Raw genomic sequence first — 22524 nt, 5'->3', positions numbered from 1 at the left:
CGCGTTGCATTCTAGCGTTCGGATTTCGACAAAACGAAGTGATTTGACCGGACATTTTTGCGTTTAAATATTAAATGTGTTGCTGTTTAAATATACAGCTTGAAGCAAATTTCCGTGTTGTACCTCGCAATTGAAGAATTTTCTTTTCATGACAGTTGCCGACGAATACTTTGAAAATTGTCTTCAGTTCAAAAATGTTGAGTCTGGGACAGGTAAAACTTCCATTTTTTTAAACCCAGTTGTGTGTGTGTGTGTGCGTGTCACAGGTTTCACAAATTGCCACCATCTTTGATTGTCTTCTGGAGGAGGAGGAGAGGAGCTTGAGCGAGAACCCGGTGGACTCGGCGCAATGGGCTGAGGTGGTTCTGACCGTCAGCGCCATCATCAAGGTGAGCGCTGATTGGTCGAAATCGAGGAAATCTTATCCGATTTCCGTCATTCTCCGCAGAATGAATGTGTTTGTGTTACGTCAAAAGTCATTTGTTTTATTTTTTGACTTTTGAAAACGATGATCAACATTTTTGCTCATTCTGATATGTTTCGGACCAAACCAGTTGCCGAATCATAATTGATGTCTACGTGTGTGCGTTTGTGAACTCTTTTTTAAGTGTGCTTGTCTTTTTTTGCAGGATATGCTTCACGCTGCAGGTCAGTACAGAGAGAACAAAGCCTCCGTGTACAGAGCGTCTGAACATTCCGACGTAGAAGCTGAGTACATCCCTTGGACGGGTGAGTCTCGCCACTTGCTTCGAACGCTTCCTGAATAACACGAAGCACTGCGGTAGTATCTATAGGCAATTGCAAACACTTGTTGTTATTTTGGGGGAAAAAAACAAATAACAAAATAATCAGTCGCTTGCTCAGTGTTTGATTTTTGATTCCCGATTGGAAACGGAATGAAGTAACGATGTACAAATTGATATGCGTCCTGTTCCTCATCCTGCTCTTGGCGGTCCTCCTCCTGTAGCGCTGGGCGGCGTCGGCGGCGTCCGCACAGTCATCTCCCGCCAGTACCAGATTATCCTGCGCTCCATGTACCCCCACGCCGACTCGGAGCTGCGTAGCGTGCTGTGCGAGCAGCTGGTGCCGCTGTTGGACTTTTACCTGGGCGGTTACGTGGCCCAGCTCAACTCGCTGAAGCTGCGGCAGGGACAAGAACGCTACAACAGTCTGGAAATGGAGTACAGTCAGCGGCGATCCGAGCTCCTGGTGCCCCTACGTAAGTTATTTAACCCACGTGCTGTACACTGGGGGGAAAAAACAAAACAACCATCATTATTAGCAGCGATATTGAAACCGGGATTAATGCAAACGATTATTCATTGATTTCTTTCATTTCTTTTCAAAAAACTATTGTTTATTCTGCTATCAATACTCCACTTGTGAATTCCACAATTCTGCAAAAAGGGAATAAAAGTTTGCAATGAAGGACTTTATTTTTTTCTTTACAATAGGGTTGGAACTGACGATTATTTCAGTATTTTGTTGATTAATGCATGGTTTCCACTTGCCACAGGCATTGAGTCATTAATTGTATTTTACAAAAATGAAAAACAATTGAATGAAAAGCATCGCTGTTCATGCTTTTGTTTGATTAAACATTTATTCATGACTGTTTGGTCTCCGGCCGATGCGCGAGGTCAGAACACTGGATGTTTGGAATGTTGCGTCCTGTGGACGAGCTCATCCTGTCCAAAGCGCACCCAAGAAGAAAATGAAGAATGTCATTTGATGACTTGACGACGGTGTGACTTGTGTGTTGCTTCAGTGGAACTGGGTCAGTACCAGTGGGTGGCGGCGCTGGCTGAGAAGTACTGCGACTTTGACATCCTGGTCCAGATGTGCGAGCTGACTGACAACCAGAGCCGCCTGCAGCACTACATGAGCAAGTTTGCCGACCAGGTAGACCGCTCATGCCATCTTTGTTGGTGTCCTTCTGCGTACATTTTAGCTCAACGCTCCCATTCGTTTCAAAAATGATCTTTCACGTCCTCGTATCGGGTTTGCAAAATAATTTGGGTTGTCGATGAGGGCCGGACGCACCGTGTTGAAATTTGAACGAGCGGTTTTCTCATTAACGTGAAAAAACAAAAATCTGTATGATTCGTTTAATATTGGCTATCCTCGATATCTGTGGTTCCCAAGCACTGGGCTGCGGGCCACAGGCCTCTTTGGACCAGGCCGCAAAGAGGAAAGAAAACAAAACGTACAGTACTTGGGGTTTATTTCTTATCCGTGGCTGCAAAATTTTTCATTTGGAAAAATGACCGGATTGTCTCTGCTCCACCCAAGATGCTGCGAAATTCCTCCGTTTTTTGTGACTTTGTATTTATGATGTGCTCTCTTTTTCAAGCGTTACCGTAGTGACCATATTCAAGCATTGTCTTTCCTTTGTTACGGTGTTGATGTTCGTAAGGGTACCTAAGACTTCGCAATACATTTGCCCCCCACTGCGCGGCCCGTCCTCACCTTAGTTGCCGACCCGCGGAAGGTGTGGACGCGTATGGCCCCGTCTGCAGCGTGAAAAACGTCAGGGACCGCGGCCTTAAATGGTTCTCTCTATAAATCCCCCAATGCATCTTGAAAAATTGTCAACCATGCCGGTCACTAGAAAAGAAAATGTAGTGTTCTTTTACAGGAAAAAAAACCCGCAAAGGCAAAATACCGCGTGGAATAAAGTTCTTTCTTTGTAAGCATTTTGCAAAATACAACGTAGTGCCCAGAGTTATTCACTCATTCTCCCGTCCTTGGGCACGAGACAAGGATGGTTCTATAGCGGTCCTCGTTTTAGTCGACGACTTCGTCCACGTTATATCATAATCTTTTGTTTGTGAAGACAGTGCACGTCTCCCCCTGGCTTGCAGAACTTTGCCGACTTCCTGTTCCGCTGGTACATGGAGAAAGGCAAGAGAGGAAAACTTCTGTCGCAGCCGGCCGCTCAGCACCAGCAGCTGGCCGGATTCCTGCAAGCGCACCAACACCTCAGTTGGCTGCACGACATCCACGTTGGCCACTACCACACCGTACGTCCTTCCTTCGCTCACCTCCCACCAATGACTACGTGCGTCCTTCAATTCATTCCTGTGCTGGTTTGCGCGCAGGCCCAAAGGACGCTGCTCAAGCAGGCCAACCTGGAGACGCGTTACTTTGCCAAGAAGAAGACTCTGCTGGCTCTCAGCAAACTGGCGGCGCTGGCGTCCGATCTTCCAGAGCACGAGCTGGGAAAACAAGTCGACGGTAAAAGCTTGAGTCAAGCGTCGGTCTGTATTTTGTCTTTTTGTTTTTTTTTTCGAGATTGGACGAGGGGTGGAGATACAGAATAGGTGCACCGACCCGTGTCGGTCTGTCAGACGGAAGCCCGTGTGACACGTGTCATGGTAAATTTTTCCTCGAGAAATATCCAAGTTGCCACCTAATCGGGCGCCGAACTTAACTTGCAGCGATCGCCGGTTCAAAGGGTTCGTTCGGCTCGTTACATGACTTGAAAAGGTACCGAGGACGTCTCTCGCGTTCGCCTTGACACGAGGTCCATTCACATATCGTCGGACATTTCAAACCCCAACAGCAAAGGGTATATCAATGTGTTCAACATTAAGAAGTACAAATCTCGAAACAATCTCTAAAAGTTGCCTTGGCCCTATATCGAAAACAATGAAAGGGGGAAATTCTCTTCTACTTAATAGCAATCGATGTTTCCATCCTTCATTCTGGAAGTTGGAATGTCGAGCCTGAAATATCTTAAATAATAAACAATGAATCTTTTGGTGTCCTAACAGTCCAGGATATTGATAAAAATATTAGCCGTGTGTAAAATATGTGAAACGTTTCTCATGTTCTGTTATTCTAAAGTGTTCAACATTTTTCAAAATATATTTTTGATGCTATCAAAACCATTGCGATTATTTTGTTGAACTCGTACAAACAAAACAGATTTGAAGTTGTTTAGCTGACAGCTATCATTTCACTGCTTTCTATTGTTTGTGGCATTGTTTCCTTTCTTGTCTTTTTTTAAAGTTATTTCAAATGATTGAGAGCCGCTGCTTGTTGCAAACAGGGTCTTATTACAGCAAAAAAAATGTATCTTGAGTCATTGTCAATCTTTATACATCACCAAAACTATGATATGCCAATTGAGATTACACACACGCAAATATGGTCATGCTCTACCGCACCCAAAAAAAATAAATAAATAAAATAAAAGAGCGCGACCGCCTGAAAAAGTTAGTGCAGTAAAAAAAAAAAATGTTGCACTAAATATTGAGAGTCCGTGAGAAGAAAGGGGGCGACAAACTGTTCAATAAATGAGTAAAATACATCTTAAGTTGGGGGGAAAAAAAGAAAAGAAAAATTATGTCGCTGACCTTCAAAATAGGAGCGGTGCGGGAGTCATGCTGGACAGGATTTCTTTATTTATTTTTTGTCAAAACTATGGGATGGGACAGGAGTGAAAATCAACTGCGAAATATGTTGTTTCCACCCCACAAGAAATATCTCCATTTTCATTCTTCCGCATTTTTCCCCCCAGCAAATGTTTCCCCACATTTTTCACCAAAAAAAACATGTTTTCATACAAATGTGTTCCCCCCCAAAAACTTTTTCCTCATTTTTTTGACCACCAAAAGTTCCACAACTTCACACTAAATGAGCCCCCGATAACACAAAGCGTACCCTTACTTTGCCCCCCAGCCTAAAAAAACACTTGTTCTTAATCAATCAAATGTTTTTCATCAGAGTATTTTTTTCTCCCCCCAAAAATCTCTATCTAAAGATTATCACTCCAAAAATGTTTTTTTCAACCAAATATGCTCTGCAATACATTTAATGGCCTAGTTGTAATAAAAGAAAATTCCCCCAACACACGCACACCAAAGTAGTATGTGAAGCGCATCCTCTGTGTCTCCTCAGAAATTGTCGAGCAGGAGCGCTTCCTGCTGCACCAGGAGACGTTGCCCAGGCAGCTTCTGGAGGACAAGCAGCAGAACCCCGATAGCATGCCGCTACTCGGCGCTCACCAGCTGGTCCAGGTCAGACACCCTCTGTTGACCCTGGACACAAAACACACAGCTGAAGAGCACCAACGTGCGGAAGGAACATTTACGCATTGACCCCATTGGTGGCAAAGCACTACTTTTGACAAATTGAAATGATTGTTATATTTTTCTTGTGTAGGCCTTACCACAAAAAAGTTGAGATTTTCACTGGCTAAGAAAAACAAAACAAAACAAAGAAGGTCACAAATGAATTTGTGAAGATCAAAAATGTACCAGAATGTGCAAATGCATTCACATGACTTGCTTTACTCCAAAAATCTTTTTGCTCGTTTATATTTTCATTGGATTTTTTTCAATCCAGTGGAGAGCTGAAAGCCAACTTGTGTACTTGTGCGCAGCTTTACATCTGCGGCGACAACAGGAGGGCCAATGAGTATGACTTCAAAAAGGCTTTGGATCTTCTCCAGTACATCAATGAGGTCACTTGCTCTCACTGTCGCACACAACTTTCTTCGTTCTCCACGACATTTTCGACAGCCTTTCGCAATTTGTGCATGCGTTGTTTTGTTTTTTTCCCCTCTTTCAGCAGGAAAACGACATCAACATCCACTCGCTCAAGTGCCAAATCTTTGGAAAAGTTCTCAGGAGAGACGAGTGAGTAATTTAATTGCATGGTTGCCAAAAGTATAAATAAGATACAAATTGAATCAAATAAGAACACATTAACTATATTTATCAAATGTCCAATAAAATAAAATATATTTTGAAAAAAAGTCTCAGAATTTCAATTTTCATGTCAAAATATTAGAATTAGAATTAGAAATCCCTTTATTGTCATTGTACTCAAGTGTGCAACGAGATTAGAGAGCTCCCCTCTCCAGTGCAATACAACAATAATACAGACAAATATATCAATTATATAAATTAGATATGCATTTAACCTGCGAAATCCAAAGACTAGCCATAACATATGAATGCAAATATTCACAGAGTATGATTAATCTTTGAATTTATTTTTTTGCTCCCATATCTCAATTAAAATAGGTGAAATGGTGGCAGCAAAATTCAATTATTTGTTGAGAAATTTGTGCATTGATTTCTATATGATTGGAAATGCGGCGGAGATCCTTGATAGTCGCGACTCCGAATTCAGGTCTGACTGGTTGGGTATACAATACACAATCCAACCTTGTAAAAGAGCACAACGTGAAATGGAGAATGTTGAATGACGAGCTGACGTTGGCCTCCTTTCTGTCCTACCTCAAGTTGGTCATCTGTTGACGGCAATGACGACCCACTGCAGGCAGCCAAGGACAGCGTCTTTGTCAAGATCCTCGCCATGCTGGCTCAGGAAGGTGAGTCCATATTGTTTTTTGTGTGTGGACATATATATATATATATATGTATGTGTATGTATATATATATATGTGTATATATATGTATGTACATACACACGTTTGGACTCCCACGCCTTAGCAATTAATTGTTGTCGACGATGCTGCCTGTATTGTCTCGTGGTGTCATGCCTCTGCTGATGCCACAGGTGTCCGGCTGCAGACGTACCTGCCCGAGGTCAAAGAGCTGCTGGAACTGGATGATCTGAGCGCTCTCAAATCCAAACCGTATTTTGAGTTTGTGTTGCGAGCAAATTACGAACATTACTTGCAGGAGCAGATGTAAATGCCCATCTTGAGATTGCCTGGATATTTTTTTTTCCTCCGCAGTCTGAAAATAATGATCTTGAAAAACCTACTTGTATATTTGTGACAATTTCCACAATTTTTCTTTTCTTTTGTGGAGAAAGAAACAATGTCCGCATTTATCAAAATGTCTTTTATTTCCTGTGGAATGTTGCTGGAATAAATAAAAGCAATGAAACATTTTTGGACTAAAGACGAGTATTGAATGTATTGACACATTTACAAGCGTACACGAAAGACCATTTTTTCTTGCGGTGTTTTTCTGCGGCTGGCCTGTAGGTGGCACTCCACTTCCTGTTGCCCGCTCACATGTCTGCGGGGCCCTTGACCGCAGAGTCTTTAACCCCCGCCACGGGCGCCGCCATGGCTGGAAGGACGCACTGCGACGGCTCACAGTATCCGGCGGGCCCCGAGGGTCCCGGGGGGCCGGAAACTCCTGGAATCCCGGGAGCTCCGCGAGGCCCCCGAGAGCCGTCGCGCCCGTCGTTACCATACGCCGACCGGCCTGGCTGCCCTGTGGGGTGTGGTTGGAAGGGGGTTTCATTGGTTGTACACGGTTCACATAAACAACTTACTACTATATAAGCCAAAATATTGATCAATTGCGCTGTTATTTGCTGCGCTCCAAGTGGTGGTTTACCTGGCAGACCGGGAGCACCCGCAGCTCCTTTGGCGCCACGGGCGGTGGGGCCCCAATCCCCCCTGTCACCTTGATCCCCTGTGGATGAAAACAGGCAAAAATTGTAAAAAATCATTTTGTTACATTCCATGTTACCCAATTAAAAAAACGGCGATCTCCAATGGTGCGTCACAGACACACACAATTATTCAACAACCCACAACGCAAAAAGAAAGAAGTTGGACAAGCAGTTTGAACATGGCATTTGTTATGGACACATTTTAATGTGTAACGATTCTCTTTGGTTCGTCACACAAAGACTTTTTCTGATGTGAATAGTTTTTTGTTCAACCCCCCTTCAAAAATACAAGTTGTTTTTCTCGTAAACGTTGAACTTTTCCAGCATTATGTTATGTTTTTCCTTGCGGGTGTGGGCTGTTGTCTCTTCTGGTGAGTGATTTGGGAGGCGTAGCTGGTCGGTCCCACCTTTGGGTCCTTTGCGCCCCAGCAGTCCGGGCGGTCCCTTGAGACCAGGAAGCCCTCGGGACCCGGTGTGACCAGGGAAACCGTTTTCACCGCTGGGACCCGGCGGGCCGGGTGGGCCCGGGGGCCCGGGCAGCCCTGAGGCGCCCGATTCGGGTCTGCTCAGGCTGGCCGCTAGTTGGGCCAGCTGCTCTGTGAACCAGGACCAAGATAATCGTTAGGACCACCACAATGACAACAATTCAATACAATGACGACGATGACAACTCACCCTGCATGACTCTCATGCACAGCTGTTTGATGTGGGTGTCTGTTGGTGATTTGCCCTGAAGATGAGCACAAATCATTTGCTCCATTGTCCCATTCAGTCAAAATATATTTTTAGAGTCTTACTTTTTTTCCCTGGTTTCATGTTCTTTAAAAATGGTATGTTCTGCGCGACTCCGCTAGTCTAAACACAACATTAATATTGTGTTTGTGGAATTTTTATTGATTTATTTTTGAACGAATGGAGTAACAAATTCCAGATCTTTTTACGCATGACAGGCGGTGGCCATTTTGCCACATGCTGTGGACTGAAAATGACATCGCAGTTGCTCAGGGCTCGGCAAACGACCGTCACGGCTCACCTGTTTTCTGGGTTTGGTCACGTGACTTTGGCAAGCTGTGCCGCAAGCAACTGTGATGTCATTTTCAGTCCACAGCAAGTGGCAAAATGGCCGCCTCCTCAGATGGATCGAAACGGCCGGCTGCATTTTGCTGACTCATTCCTTTATCCATAAATGTAAGATTCATCAGAATGTCATGTTTAGACTAGTGGGGGTGCATAGAACAAATTATGCTCAAGAAAAAATCCAATGATTTGACTTCCCCTTAAAAAAAAACTGAACAAAAGCAAGACTTTTAGTTCCCAAAAAAAGTGGGAAAAAATTGACAAAATAATTCTTGAGCCCAAAAAAAAAAAAAATTTTTTTTCTTTTTATCCTGTAAAACGGCAACTTTATTCTTGTGTCATTAGCAAAAAGTGCAACTTTGGATGTCGTCTCACCGCGGGTCCCTGCACGCCGGGCAGCCCCGGCATGCCCATGTCACCCTGCATCCCTCGCGGTCCCGCTTGGCCCGGCTCACCTTCCTTGCCCTGCTGCCCTCGCCCGCCTTCTGGTCCTTTGTTTCCAGTCTCACCCGACGGGCCCGTCTGCACGCACAAAACACACGCACACTATATATATATATACTTATTTAAAGAAACAGTTACATAAAAAAATACAGTTTTTTTTAAGTGTGGGTTTTTTTTTTTTTTTGTGCTATCATACCGCCCCTTTCTCGCCCGGCTCGCCTTGGTCGCCCTGCAAGAATAGACACAAAATGAGGAAGGCAAAGGTGTAGCTTGAGGAAGCGGTCCAAAGACGCAGAACCAGGTTGCAGCAGGGCAGGCGCTCACCAGGTCTCCTCGATATCCCGGCGTTCCCTCGGCCCCCGGAGGTCCCTGGAATGGACGCCACACACATTGGTTATCCCGTTAAGAAAATGTGAACTCTGACTTTGGAGGATGAGGAAAAACGCACCTGCTCTCCTTTTGGACCATCCAGACCTACGGAACCCTGGGGGGGCAGAGAGGAGTTTAACAAATGTCGACCAAAAAGGGGACTACAGTGAACGCCCGTTTGCGCAGTTTTGCGCGTGCGTCTGTTTGTGTGTATGCGCATGTGTGTTTTCTTACCCTGTCACCCTTCTGACCTCGATAACCAGCCGGTCCAGGGATTCCGGGAAGGCCCACGTCCCCTTTGCTTCCCTGTCACACACATTTGAAAGAGTCAGACAGAAGGCGCCGCTGTTAGCACGGCTAGCAGGAAATGGAGAGAAAAAAATTGAGGCCCCCAACCAGATGAACCACTGCAGTGTGGAGACGGCAAGCCTCCAGTGTCTGATTGCTTGATTGCTTTGTGGCATTTGTGGGCGCACACAGCACCTTCTTGTTATCCCGAAACGTTTTGCTTGGAAAATATGGCAGTTTATCTTGAAGAGCAAAATGTGAAATTATGTGAATTTATCTTGAAAAACATATACCCCAAAAATATTGGAAATTCAAAAATTTAACTTTTTGGAGGAATAGTAACTTTCTTGAAAAATACATTAATAGCAAAAATATGATTTCTCACAAAATGTGTGTTTTTTCCAAAACCAAAATAAGTTTTTTAATTGTAAAAGAAAAAAATATGACTCTATCCTTATAAGGTTACTATTTTTAGGGCACCAAAATATGACTTTTTCTTGGAAAAGTTAGTATTTTTTTTTTTAAACGAAACGGTGTTTTCTCCAGAACTTTCCTAAACAAAAATTAAAGGGACTGTTATCATTGATAAAATTGCTACTCTCTTGAACATGTTCTCTCTTGGGGATTTTTTTTCTTGCAGAAAAACGTTTTGTGAACTTTTTCTGTAAATAAAATACAACCAAAATATTTATTTTGGTTACTACTTTTTAACAATATCATTCTTACAAGAGTAGAACCATTTTTTCACAAGGAAATCAAAACTTTTTATGAAAACAAGCAAAGAAATCTTTATATCTGAAAGATATCAATTCTCTGTAAGATTAGGTTTTAATTGTGATGAAATAAACATTGATGTTCTATTTTATTTCCTATATCATTTTTTATGGGGGGGTTCTCCTTTAAAAAAGCATCTGATCTATTTATTGTTCACTGGCTAACTGCGAGTTAGCAGCTCCACGTATCCTTTGCGAGCAGAAATTGAGCGGCCTCACCCGTGCGCCAGGTGCGCCCGTCGGTCCGTCCGGTCCTCTTTCACCTCGTTCACCCTGCCATCAAACACAATTAGTCAATTTGGGATTATCGGAGCGAGTGTTCCCTCAACGCGTTTACCAGAAACCACTTACAGGTCCTCCTCGGGGTCCGACAGGTCCCACCTCACCCTGGTCGCCGCGCTCGCCCTGGAATTAAACCCTGTCCAGTCAGAGTTCAGCCAACTTTACCAGGAACGCTTTTTGAGACTTCCATACTTGCTTTCCCGGAGACCCCATCAGTCCCGCGACACCCAGATCTCCGGACACACCCTGGCAATAAAAAGAAAAATTCTGGGTAGAACCAATTTTCATCAATTGTGCGGTGACCGATGATGCTTTGATACCTTGGGACCACTAACTCCTTTTGGGCCATAAGAACCAGGAACCCCCTACAATGAAGAGTAAAAACAAAATTCTTAGAGGTGCAATAATAACTATTCTGTTTATCTACAAGTAATCAATGACCTAATCAATTCACTACTATTTTGATAATCGATTGTTTTGTTAGAGTAGGCCTTTGAATAATAAAATAGCTGATTTCATTTTCTCGCTGTGACCTTTCCTCCTGGCTCGGCAACTTCTTGTCTATGACACCGTCAGCACACATCTACCAACAGATGGAATCAGTTCTCGTCTTAGACTTGCAGATAGTCACATGGGCTAGGCAATGGCGCCCCCATGTGGCCAGGCGGCCAAGACTGCGTAAGAGTAGAAACCATTTCGTACACTTTTTCCGAAATCTCGCAAAAAAAGGCTCCACGACGTGCCTCAGTCTTTCTGGCAATTGATACAACATACATTTTACATACTGTGTAACAAAATCTGAAACATAAATCCCATTCTGCTCCTCTTATTTGCGGGCGAACAGCCAATTGTGGCTCAGCTTCCAAAAACAGTTTGTTGCGTGCGCACTATTCACTGCGATGAATCCACATGAACGTGAATTTAAATTTCTTTGTCGCAGCACAAAGTACAAAATTGCCAGAGTGACAGCTTGGAACAAAAAAAAACTTCAATCAAGGTACAACTGTACTCAAGTAAGCAATAGGGGGGGGGGAATCTAATTAAGTGCAGTAATAATGTACGTATTTGTATTTTGTTGCTTCCTCATTACTTGCGTTCCAGTCACACTTACAGGGAGACCTTGAAGTCCAGCATCACCCGGAGCGCCGTTCTTGCCGGGAAGACCCTAAAGAAGCACACAATTGCAATCACAAAGCAACGGAAAGGTCCCATTGGGTCTGACGGTACGCAAACCGAGAGATGGGCATTCCGTCTCTGGCACTGGTGAAATGCAAGGACAGAAGCGCTTAAAAAGACAAGGACGGAGGTGGATTATCTTCTGAATAAGAATGGAGCGACAATGACGGATGGCTGGCCAGGTCGTGGGTGGAAGACGGACCGTCAAAATAGGGTAAAGTGACCATCTCTGCCCAAACCATTAAGACCGTAGTCACCTTTGAACCAGGAAGTCCAGGGATTCCTTCCCGACCGTCAGGACCAGGAAGGCCCTGTGAAAGCAACACGTTGACAGGAAATTAGCTTTCAATCGCCCTAGGTGTTAGCTGCCAGTTAGCTAAGACCAAGTTACCATGAGCAAACTATAAGTTTCTGATTTTGTAGTCACATAATTCTGTTCAGACTAAGTTGGCTTGAGTAAACTGTAAGTTAGCTTTAGTCCATGATCAGTCGGCAGCTAGTTAGCATCCAATGGTTTTGCCATATTTATTGTGTGCCCTATGCTAAGCATTATTTTGCCCATTGCTAAATTAGCATCTTATGACCAAATGCTGTAAAATTTAGCCTTAATTAACTGCAACTTAAGATGAGTTAACTCCACGATAATAGCTTATTAGAATGTTCTAACCAAGTCATTTTACTAAAACTGAGTTAGCTTCAGAGAACGGTAAGTATGCCTGAGTTGTTTTTCAAATAAGCAGGCAGTTAGCATCTTATGTTATCTTTTTGCCAAAACTAATTTCGGCTTAGTTAACAGCAAATTAGCCTCAAATGATGCGGAGTTAACATCAAGTTGGCATTTTTAAAACCAAATAGTTTTTTCAGACCAAGTTAGCCTGAATCAACGCTAAGTTGGAAACGAGTTCTCACAGCTTCTCCCTTTGGTCCTGGTGGTCCTCTGATTCCGGAAGGACCTCGCTCACCCTGCAAAGAAACCAAGACCACATTTAAAGCGACCATAACAGGGGTGGTGCACATTCAACACAATGGGACACAAAGTTCTGACCTGCACCCCGCTGGGTCCGGTCTCTCCGATAGCTCCTCTTTGGCCGTAGTCCCCCTAAATTTTGGGATCGTAGAAATTTGTTAATATGCTTGCAGAACGGAGAAAAAAATACTCATTTGTGGGTTTAATATCATGTCATAATAATATATTAATTTGTGGGCTTAATATGACATTGTGTGGGGATTGCGGCAGGCGGGGCTAAACTTTTGGCTACACCAATATACGAACAACACACGCACAAATTTTAGGCTCCAAAATATGAATTTGAATTTGCACATCTGCAAATAAACTGCGATATGTGATGTTGTTTTGTTGTCGTAGTATTTTTGTTTTCTTTTTTCTCCGACATCATGCCTGAGGTTCCGTATCTCATAAGGATGTAAAGAAAATGGGCCGGCGGAACTCACCGGAGCTCCCTGTTGGCCTTGAGGTCCCGTGTCCCCCAACTTCCCTCGGGGTCCCTGTTTGGCGACGTCTTGGTCATAAGTGGGACAAAGTCTGCAAGTCTAATGGTGATTGAGTGTCTTACCCTTTCACCTTTGGCCCCCACGATTCCCGCCAGGCCCTTGGCTCCGGCCGGGCCCTGGAAGTAGCACATTAGCATGCGTTAGCTAAAACCAAATATTGCTAAGTCAATCCCATGCAGTTGTTGTGACGTTACATAATGTTCTACATACATGTTTGTATTTTACCCATTTATGGCAAAATCGTTTGCTAAAATGATGTTGGCCACTGTTAGCGCTAAGTTATAGCTAGTTAGCATCTTATAGACGTAAATTTGCTGAGACTAAGATGCCATCAGTAAACTAAGTTTGCAACTAGTCAGCGTTTTATAGCCTTGATGACTGCAAATTTCGTATCAGGTCAAATTTTCCTCAGAAGTGAACCTCAGCTGGAAAGAGTTCAAGCCTGAGATCCTGATTGGTTTACGGCATAAGGTGTGTTTGGAAATTCATGGCAGGGAAGCGGGCTCTGCCTCTTCGAATACAACACGTTCAGAGTCAGGTTAGAGCGTCAGAGTCGGTTTCTGAACGCACCCCAAATTGGCCTCAGTTAACACAAAGTTAGTTCATTGTTAAATCACAATTTCATTTTTCCATATGAATAAGAAGAGAGTGTGATTTTGTGACATTGTGACAGCCAGACGTCAAGCACGGTATTCACTGATATATGATTGGGAGCGCGGATGGTTGTTTGTCTTTGCGTGCTATACGATTGGCTGGCAACCAGTTCTGGGTGTCCCCTGTCTGCTGACCGAAGACGGCTCGGAGAGGCTCCCGCCAGCCGCCGATCCTCGTGAGGAGAAGAGGCTTGGATAAAGGATGGCTGATTATTCATAAATGTTCTTTTCATATATTTAATTAAGTTCACGAGCAAAGATTTTGGTAAGAAGGAAGAATATTTGTGTGTAAGCGATTCGGATGATGGATGGATGGATTCTCCATTTACGTGGATTAAAACAGACTTTAGGGTAGCACATTTTTGTACACTAGAGGGCGCTGTTTCACCCGTTGACTTATCAACTGAAATAGATCAAGTATGGAGCCAGTCTGAAGATGGTCTGGATATGGAGGTCTCTTACCGGAAGTCCTTGAGATCCGACGTCTCCCTGAGGTCCTTGTTCGCCCTCCTCTCCCTGAAAGCATCTTTGACCATTCAGAAAACTACTATCGAAATTTGATTTGTATTCAATATTATTATTATTATTATTAAAGCAAACAAGGGACAAACTTGATTGGTTGTGTGGGGTTTTACGTAAAGATAAAGTACGGGGATATCACCTTGTGTCCTTGTAGACCGGGCTCTCCTGACTCACCCTTCACACCCTTGTGACCCTGCGCACAGAAAATGACGACATGGACCCAAAAGAACATTTTCTTTGGGTTACCCCCCCCCCCCCCGTAGAAGATGTAAACGTACTTTCATGCCAGGCAGTCCAGAGTGTCCTGACAGTCCAGCTGGACAAGCACTTGGGCACTAAAACAACAACAAGTTAGTCGCCAGTTAGCATCTGATAGCAAAATGAGTTCACGAGCATCAAATGGTCTTACCCGATGCTGAGACAGTCACAGTTGACTTTTTCTCAGACTAAGTAAAGTAAATTAGCTTCTAATATGCGTAAACAACCATGTCCTCTTGCTTGTTCAACCTAGGTTAGCCTCAGTTCATTTGTGTGTGAGCAGCAACTTTGTATCACACGGCTGCATAATTGTTGTCCGACAAAGTTAGCCTCAGTTAGCGTTGGCTTTGTGGCTAGTTTCATTTGATACTTTTGTTCAGGTTAGCTTCTGTTAACGGTAAGTGACCATTATCTTTCAACAACATCATTTTGGTTAGACTTATCAGAAATACAGGAAGTTGGGCGTTCAACACTTTAGCTCTGCTCTCATAATCTGAACACAAAACAACACGCACACAAAGATTCTGCTCCACCACCGTTCTAGAATCCAGTCCTTTGTGTCAGAGCTCCCGTTTAATACAATATCGTGCATATTACTCAGGGGCAAAAATGCCGATTTATACAACAGACAATTTTGTCATCTGATGACATTGATCGCACACTTGTTGGACTGAATGTTTCCAACAAGTGTTCTGGTGTGAAACTCACCAGTTCTTGACCCTGATAAACTCCCGGAGGACCCTGTAAAAAATACATTTTGGTCAAATGTTGGCACCAACAAACAAGCGGTGGCAGCGTCTTGAGTTGAATTTACCCGAGGTCCCACGGCTCCCGTAGCGCCCACTTGGCCCCTCTTGCCTCTGGCCCCCTGCGGCAACACGTAGCTTCAATTAATATCGGTTAGACATCAATTAGCGGTCACCATGTCATGTGGTTACTCACAGGGGGGCCCGCTTTGCCCATTTCTCCTGAGAGGCCGTCGGTTCCCGGGATGCCCTGGTCAATTCATACAAAATAAACCCAGGAGTTTTGGTTTTTTAATAGAAAAAAACAAAACATTTTAATTAAAAAAAAAGGGGGGGGGGAAGAAGGTCTAACTTGTTTTCAGGGATTTTTTTATTTTTATTTTTTTACTTTGTACTAATGTGATAATAAGCAGCACGGTGGACAACTGGTGAGCAGGATGGCCTCACAGTGCAGAAGTCGTGGGTTTGATTATGGCTCCGGCCTTCCTGTGCTGACTTTGTATGTTCTCCCCGTTGCCTGCGTGGGTTTTCTCCGGGTACTCCGGTTTCCTCCCACATTCCAAAAAACATGCACGACAGGTTGATTGGACACTCTAAATTGTGTGAGTGTGAGCGCAAGTGGTTGTTTGTCGCAGTGTGCCCTGTGATTGGCTGGCAACCAGCTCAGGGTGTCCCCCCGCCCGCCTACTGCCCGAAGACAGCTGGGATAGGCTCCAGCATGCCCCGCGACCCTTCTCAAAAAAAGTGGCTCAGATAATGGATGGATGGATGGATGTATAAAGTTACAATAATACTTCATATTTTAACTTATGTTAAAAAAAGTGTCAAATTGTAAGAATGTCAGAACCTTTCCAGATATAAAACATCCTTTTTTCAAAAAGTCACTTGTTTTGAGTTAAAACATTATTCCCAAAAAAGATCCTTTGATTTATGTGTCCTTGTCTTGTACAGGGTCACGGGGTCGCTGGAGCCTACGCCAGCTGACTTCCGTCGAAAGGCGCACCCCACCCTGAAGTGGTCGCCAGCCAGTCGCAGGGCAGACATTGACACCGTCGCTGAGAGCGGACCGATCCCACGCTGCCCGCACAAAAGTCAGGCGAGTGCACCACTACACCATCAGTGACTGGTCATGTGATTTATATATAAAAAAAAATCTTTCAAAAAATAGAATTAAACCAGCGAAAATGATGGAGATGTTTTTAAATGGAAAGAACAACATTACAGGAAAAGACAAATGTCCTATTTGTGAGGAGCAGAAAAAAGTCATTTTATTCCACTCGAAATGTGTTTTTTATCTGTGAAAAAACAATCTTTTGAGGAAAAATTTCAGATTTTTCTTCACCGGATGAAAGGTCATATTTTTCAGTTTAAAAAAACAGGCAGCAGATGAGATTCTACACCCCAAAATAATATTTTTAAGAAGAAAAGTGATGAAGTTCTTGAAAACAAATAAGGATTTTTTTCTGTGAAAAAAATCTTGCATTTTCCAGATATTTTATTTTTGTTGTGAAAATGTTGCATTTAAAAAAAAAATGAACAATTCAAAACAAGTCCTATTATATAAAGAATGATACTTTTTGGGGCAGGGAAGTAGTCACCTAAAGGAAGTAAAACTGTACTTTTTTTTGTTTTTTTTTTGGGAGAATTACAAAAAAAACCCAAAAAAAACAAAAAAATGTTCTGGTGGTACTCACATCCAAGCCGTCTGGTCCCAGCCCCTGCAAGAGGCCACACATCCTTCACTTACAGAAAGAAACTCACAAACATGAAGACGAACAACAACACGTGTTCTTACGGGCTGGCCGGCTGGGCCTGCTGGTCCAGCATCCCCCTGAGGACAAGATCACGAGAAATGTTTCCAATATTCAGCCGGTGAAGCACAAGAATGTTTCTCTGGTTGAATAGGATCACACTTGATGCATAATCAACTCACTTTTGGTCCTTTTACGCCCACTAAACCTCGATCTCCGGGAGGTCCCACGGGTCCCTGCACAAGAAGGGAATTGCGCTGACAGATAGTTACGAGTTAGCGAGACGTTAGCATCTTCTAAGTATAAAACTTGAAGCTAAGTGAGACAAAGTTAGCCCCTAGATGTTGGCAAATAACAGGTTCTAACCTTAGAATTTTGCCAATTAACTCCTAATTATGCTCAATTAACTTTAAATTAGCAGCTCTTTAGTGCCTTTTTAATGACATTATTTTGCTGACTACAAATGATGAACTCATTTATCCCCAGCCATTTTTGCAAGAGGAAACGCCTCAATCACAGCGTTTTTTTTGTGGCTTTTGACTGATTTTGCAAGGCCTAGGAATATTGTGTTCTAAAGCTTTAAAAAGATGGAGCTCTGACGCAAAAGGCTAAGACGTATAAATACGTCTTTGGGAGGCGGGGACAACAATTTTGAAAACGTATATATACGTCTTATGGATTGAATCATTAAATGGCTAGCATCTTACAATCATATAGTATGTGCTAAAATGTCATCTCAGTTTTGTAAGTTAGCATCAAAATGAGCAGCTAGCTAGCCTCTAGCGTCTTCTGTTCATCATGAGCCCTCTATGCTAGCGCTATATTAGACTCAGTAATCTATAACTCACCCAGGCAGTTAGTGTCCCATCATCATGTAACTTGGGTAAGAGTTTTCTTGCTAGCCTGCAGCATCTTAAATCTGTATAAATTTGCCAAGTCTAAGTTAGCCTCAGTTAACAGGCAGTTAGCGTCTGATAACCACTGAGGCTAATTTACAAAACGTACCAAAGTAGCTTAAAATCAAGTATAAACTAAACCAACAGTTGTCCAACTGAGGGTCCGTTTTCTGTACCGCAAAAATGATGACTGACTTGTCCCTATTTGGCCTGGAGCCAAGTAGAAACTTTTTTTATGATTGTGATGAATAAAAACATCAATCTGATATGCCCAATTGAATATATTTTAGTTTTTCCTTCAAAAGACATTTCATATAAATAAGTTGGCATAAGCAAGTAGACCTTTACACGTCTTATTTCAGTGTATCTGGTACTTGTAAAGGCTGCTGATGCCCATATATGTATTTTGTCTTGTTCTTTACGAGTTTCTGATATTACTAAAAAAAAATAAAAAAAATAAAAAAGGAATTTGAGGGTACACATGGGAGTTATTTTCAACTCTTTTTAGTATTACGAGAGGGTGCTTGGCCCAAACAGATTGCCGAATCCTGGTATGAAGTCGACTTCCATCCACTCCTCCTCCTCGTTTTCTGTTGCAACAGAAGCCCGAGTAGACAGGTAACAGAAGCGCATCGCCGCACGACACACTGGCTCCATTCTGCTCCGTCCCCCAAAGCCCCCCCGTCGCCATTCCGCACAAAAAGAGCCCTGTTTCCATCCGGAAGCCACCAGGGCGCACGAAACCTTCTCGACTGCTTATCCTGGAGCTTCGTTGGCGCTCACTTTTGGGCTCTTAAATTGGACAGATTTGTTTTAAAAGCAGAAACCACAGTGTTTCTTTTATACTTTTAATACTAAAAAAAAAAATAATAATAATAACCTGCTATTTTTTTAAACTGCTATTAAGATTAATTTAAATACAATTAATGTAAGGATTATTTACTAAAAAATTTTCCAATTGTTTTAGTTGAATGTTTAGAATAAACCATTTTAAGTAGAAACATCAAGACAAAATAAATCTTTTTGAGTGAACCAATTTGAAAGTGTTTAACTAATTGACAGGTACGAGTTTGATTCATATAAAATAAATACAAATTAATACCTTTTTATTATAATTAATGAACCAATTATTAATTAAAAATATGAATGTGTATTCAAACATTTATTTTGCTTTATTTATTTTTATTTACAATAGATCAAAAATGAGGGGAAAATACATGCAAACTACAGATGAACAAATGCATATTAATTTAGGCGGGTAAATTCATGCAACAAATAAAATAATTTACTTATGGTCATTTTTCAAATATTTAAACAAAAAAATAGAAAATGTTCAATCTCCCCTCTGTAATTTTTGCCAATATATTGTTATTACAAAGTTAATAAATTTTTCTTAGCCAATTTGAGGTTTACAATTGTTGGCTCAGCTCACCCGGCCACGCCCGCAACCCGTTGCCAATCAGTTACAGCGGCGCGCCGCGACCATTCGACTACATGTGAACCGCTACAGTATTAGTGAATCTCGTCTTATCGCGCCTCGTTCCGTCTTTGATGTTCTGTTGTCATTCCACTTACGTCCGCTCCCGGAAGTCCTGCGGCTCCAGGAGCTCCCATTTTGCCGTTTCCCCCGGCAGGACCCTACAAAAAAGCAGTACAACACCTTAGCGTGTGTGTGTGCGTGTGTGTGTGCGTGTGTGGTCACTCACCGGCCCCCCGTTGACTTTGGAGTCCACCCCTCTCTCGCCCTGAAAACAAAAAAAGTGGCCTGGTTGAAATTGATTTGAAAATCGGGGCCAGTTTGATGATGCAACATGAAATTTGGTCGGCGTCGCGCTTATGAGTGGACCCACAAAAAAAGTTTCAAGAAGCCGCATGCATTCACAGGAAGTCAGCCTTTTTGTCTGAAATTTCCTACTTTAGACTCATTTAGATTTTTTTCCAAAGGCAAACTACAGTACCAGGGCAGCAACTCACCATGATTTTAATCATCAATTTTGTTGATATAATCATATTTTTTTTTTCAAATCATGTTTTAATGCACATCCATTAAAAAAAAAAAAAAAAACATTTGAAACTGACTTTGCAGAAGATTCACTAGCATTATTTCTATGATCCCATTACGGGTTTGGTCCATCACATATCAGAAAATAGGCCAAAATGTTGTTTCCACAGTAAGAGCAAATGTTTGTACATTTTGATTCAACACAGCAAGAAACTGTCTGCTTTGTGTTGAAACCTTGAAATTCTGAGCTCTTTAAACAAGTGATCAATTCTCGAAAAACGTGATCATCGGTTAGTTGGCGATTAATCACGAAACTACTTTTCGGAAGGTCTGACTATTCGCAATATCAATGGGGCCAAGTGAAATGGTGAAAACGGAAAAGCCAGTTTTGCATAGCAGCAAATTTTTGGGTGGATGTGTCCATCAAAAAAGTCTCAGGAAAGCAAATCCAAAAAGACATTCGCTGCCATTTTGTTTTGAAATTGCCATTTTAGGCTCACCTGTGCTCAACTAGAGTTAAAGTGAGCAATGTTAGACCCCAAAACCAGTTTCACTTTGCATCATGAAATTTGGAAGACATTCCAAAGAAGTTTGCCATTTTGATCTTGAAGCGGCCATTTTAGGATCAGTCGCTTTGTTCATTACCGAAATATTCAGCCCCTGAACACCGTTTGATGGATCCACATCAACTTTTATAGATAATACACGTATACACTCTCACAAAAACATCCACTCATGGAAAGCAAGTTTAAGAGGTTTGAAAGGATAAGCGGCTTTGAGGCTGTTCCAAGCAGCTTTTCATTGGCATGCACCGTGCTCGTGTTTCCTCAGCAGAACGTTGCAAACGTCTAATACGGCGCCAAAACTCACATCAATGCCGTCCACGCCGGGCACGCCGGCAATTCCGGGTGGTCCCGGGGGGCCTCTTGGACCCACCGGGCCCCTCTGCAGAACAAATTGAAAAAAAAAAATAGAGTCATCATTGAGCATGTACGCGCCATACAGGCGCTCTTTGTTTGGCTGATCGGAGGTCAGTCGGTCGTCGTGCGCTGGGATTAGTGATTGTGATGTCAACGCGCTGGTACGGCTCGCACATTTGATAATGCCACATCAACGCTCGTATATATGCATGCATACAAATATATAGAATGTAGAGTGTGAACACTATTCAGTTATGCCACAACATTAATACGTATATATTTTATTTTATTTTTTTTGCATGGTCGGTTGACTGAAATTGTCCCTAGTTGTGAGTGTAAGCGGCGAATGCGTATTCGTCTATGTGTGCCCTGCGATCGTTCGGCTGGCAACCAGTTCAAGGGTGTACCCTGCCTGCTGCCCAAAGACAGCTGAGATCGGCTCTCATCCCTCATGTGCGTGTGTGTACATAGAAATACTTGAAACCAAGCATTACAAAGTCAACAACAGCAATTTTACAACACTTATGAAGGTCGTAACTCGCATCGAATAGCATCGGCCTTTTTGTCTTTCGATAATTCCACTTTTCAAGCCGCAATTTTTGTGGCAAACATTTCTATGGCATATGTATTGGAAGGAAGCATCAAAATTGCGCAGAGGAAAGGCACAGGATGCAGTACTCAACGTCCTGTGAGTAAGACAGCAGCTCTTGTCCCACTTGGCACAATTTGAAAAGCCTCACAATCACACAAGCATGCAATTGTTGGCTATTATTTGGCATAAATGACATTGGATGGTGTGAGCCACATGCTGCTTCATCTTTCCCCATTTGGCAGCTGCTCTCTCACTCGACCCAACCGAACGCTGCATCGCAACACGATTGTTTCTAACTTGACAAAGTAAGTGCATTCTGAAACACATTTTGCTTCAGCATGTCTCAAGACCAAGACTCAACTTGTGGACCTGCTTAGAGCAAAAAACGAGGCACAGCCAATTGTGTAGTTAGTCAGAAACTTTTTTTTTTTTTTTTTTACATTTATTTTGTTAAGCAGTTGCTCAAAAAAAGAAAACATCTGGTTCCAGATTCCACTTAAAATACGCATCTGGGTGCAAATGGAATAAAAGTAAAGTAAAATTCAACAAACCATTTTTTTTGTGTGTGGTTAGAACAAAATAACCTTGCGACTTCCACCAAGTCTCAAACAAAAGACAGAATCAACAGTTCATACTTGGCATTGTGCTCCGGTCCATTTCCATGCCGAGAATTACAACAACATTTCTCTGTAACGTTATTACGTTCGGTAGAAGCGGATATTTGCATCACCTGAGCTGAGGCGACGAGAAGCGTTTGCAGCAGAAGGAGCAGTTGGCAGGTCCTGGACAGATCCATGGTCTTCCCGGGACTGACCATCACACCACGAGTCCCCTTTTTCTCAGATTTGATCAGATTGCTCAAGAACGGGCCACC

General features: G+C 42.7%; 2 protein-coding genes across 3 annotated transcripts in view; one reads left to right on the top strand and one right to left on the bottom strand.

Moving 5' to 3' along the window:
* Positions 1-6873, top strand: part of LOC148334399 (nuclear pore complex protein Nup133-like) — a 17639-nt gene extending 10766 nt beyond the window's left edge. Inside the window, exons 15-25 of one of the 2 annotated variants that reach the window (XM_088299391.1) lie at positions 267-389; positions 630-729; positions 968-1219; positions 1769-1902; positions 2865-3023; positions 3102-3237; positions 4906-5024; positions 5390-5470; positions 5581-5645; positions 6258-6346; positions 6535-6873. In XM_088299391.1, coding sequence (XP_088155517.1) covers positions 267-389; positions 630-729; positions 968-1219; positions 1769-1902; positions 2865-3023; positions 3102-3237; positions 4906-5024; positions 5390-5470; positions 5581-5645; positions 6258-6346; positions 6535-6671 — 1395 coding nt within the window. In that variant the 3' untranslated portion in view covers positions 6672-6873. Of the gene's footprint in view, positions 1-266; positions 390-629; positions 730-967; positions 1220-1768; positions 1903-2864; positions 3024-3101; positions 3238-4905; positions 5025-5389; positions 5471-5577; positions 5646-6257; positions 6347-6534 lie in introns of both variants that reach the window. The other variant, XM_088299390.1, reaches the window with a different exon arrangement.
* Positions 6830-22524, bottom strand: LOC148334398 (uncharacterized). The gene is made up of 32 exons (XM_088299393.1): positions 22381-22524; positions 21009-21083; positions 19843-19881; positions 19712-19774; positions 17423-17476; positions 17285-17320; positions 17184-17207; positions 15686-15739; positions 15558-15611; positions 15452-15484; positions 14764-14820; positions 14625-14678; positions 14426-14479; positions 13373-13426; positions 13251-13304; positions 12844-12897; positions 12708-12761; positions 12056-12109; positions 11734-11787; positions 10943-10987; positions 10815-10868; positions 10692-10745; positions 10560-10613; positions 9514-9585; positions 9359-9394; positions 9235-9279; positions 9107-9139; positions 8842-8988; positions 8065-8119; positions 7797-7985; positions 7332-7409; positions 6830-7205 (listed from the first exon to the last, which is right to left on the bottom strand). Exons 1-32 carry the CDS (start codon positions 22465-22467, stop codon positions 6997-6999), a joined length of 2079 nt encoding a protein of 692 aa, XP_088155519.1. The 5' UTR covers positions 22468-22524; the 3' UTR covers positions 6830-6996.

Source organism: Idiotropiscis lumnitzeri, chromosome 6, assembly GCF_059441095.1.
Source record: "Idiotropiscis lumnitzeri isolate Australia: NSW breed Sydney's pygmy pipehorse chromosome 6, RoL_Ilum_1.0, whole genome shotgun sequence".
Classification (NCBI taxonomy): Eukaryota; Metazoa; Chordata; class Actinopteri; order Syngnathiformes; family Syngnathidae; genus Idiotropiscis; species Idiotropiscis lumnitzeri.
Note: the sequence above shows the minus strand (reverse complement) of the source record. Positions and strands in the feature narration are given on the sequence as shown.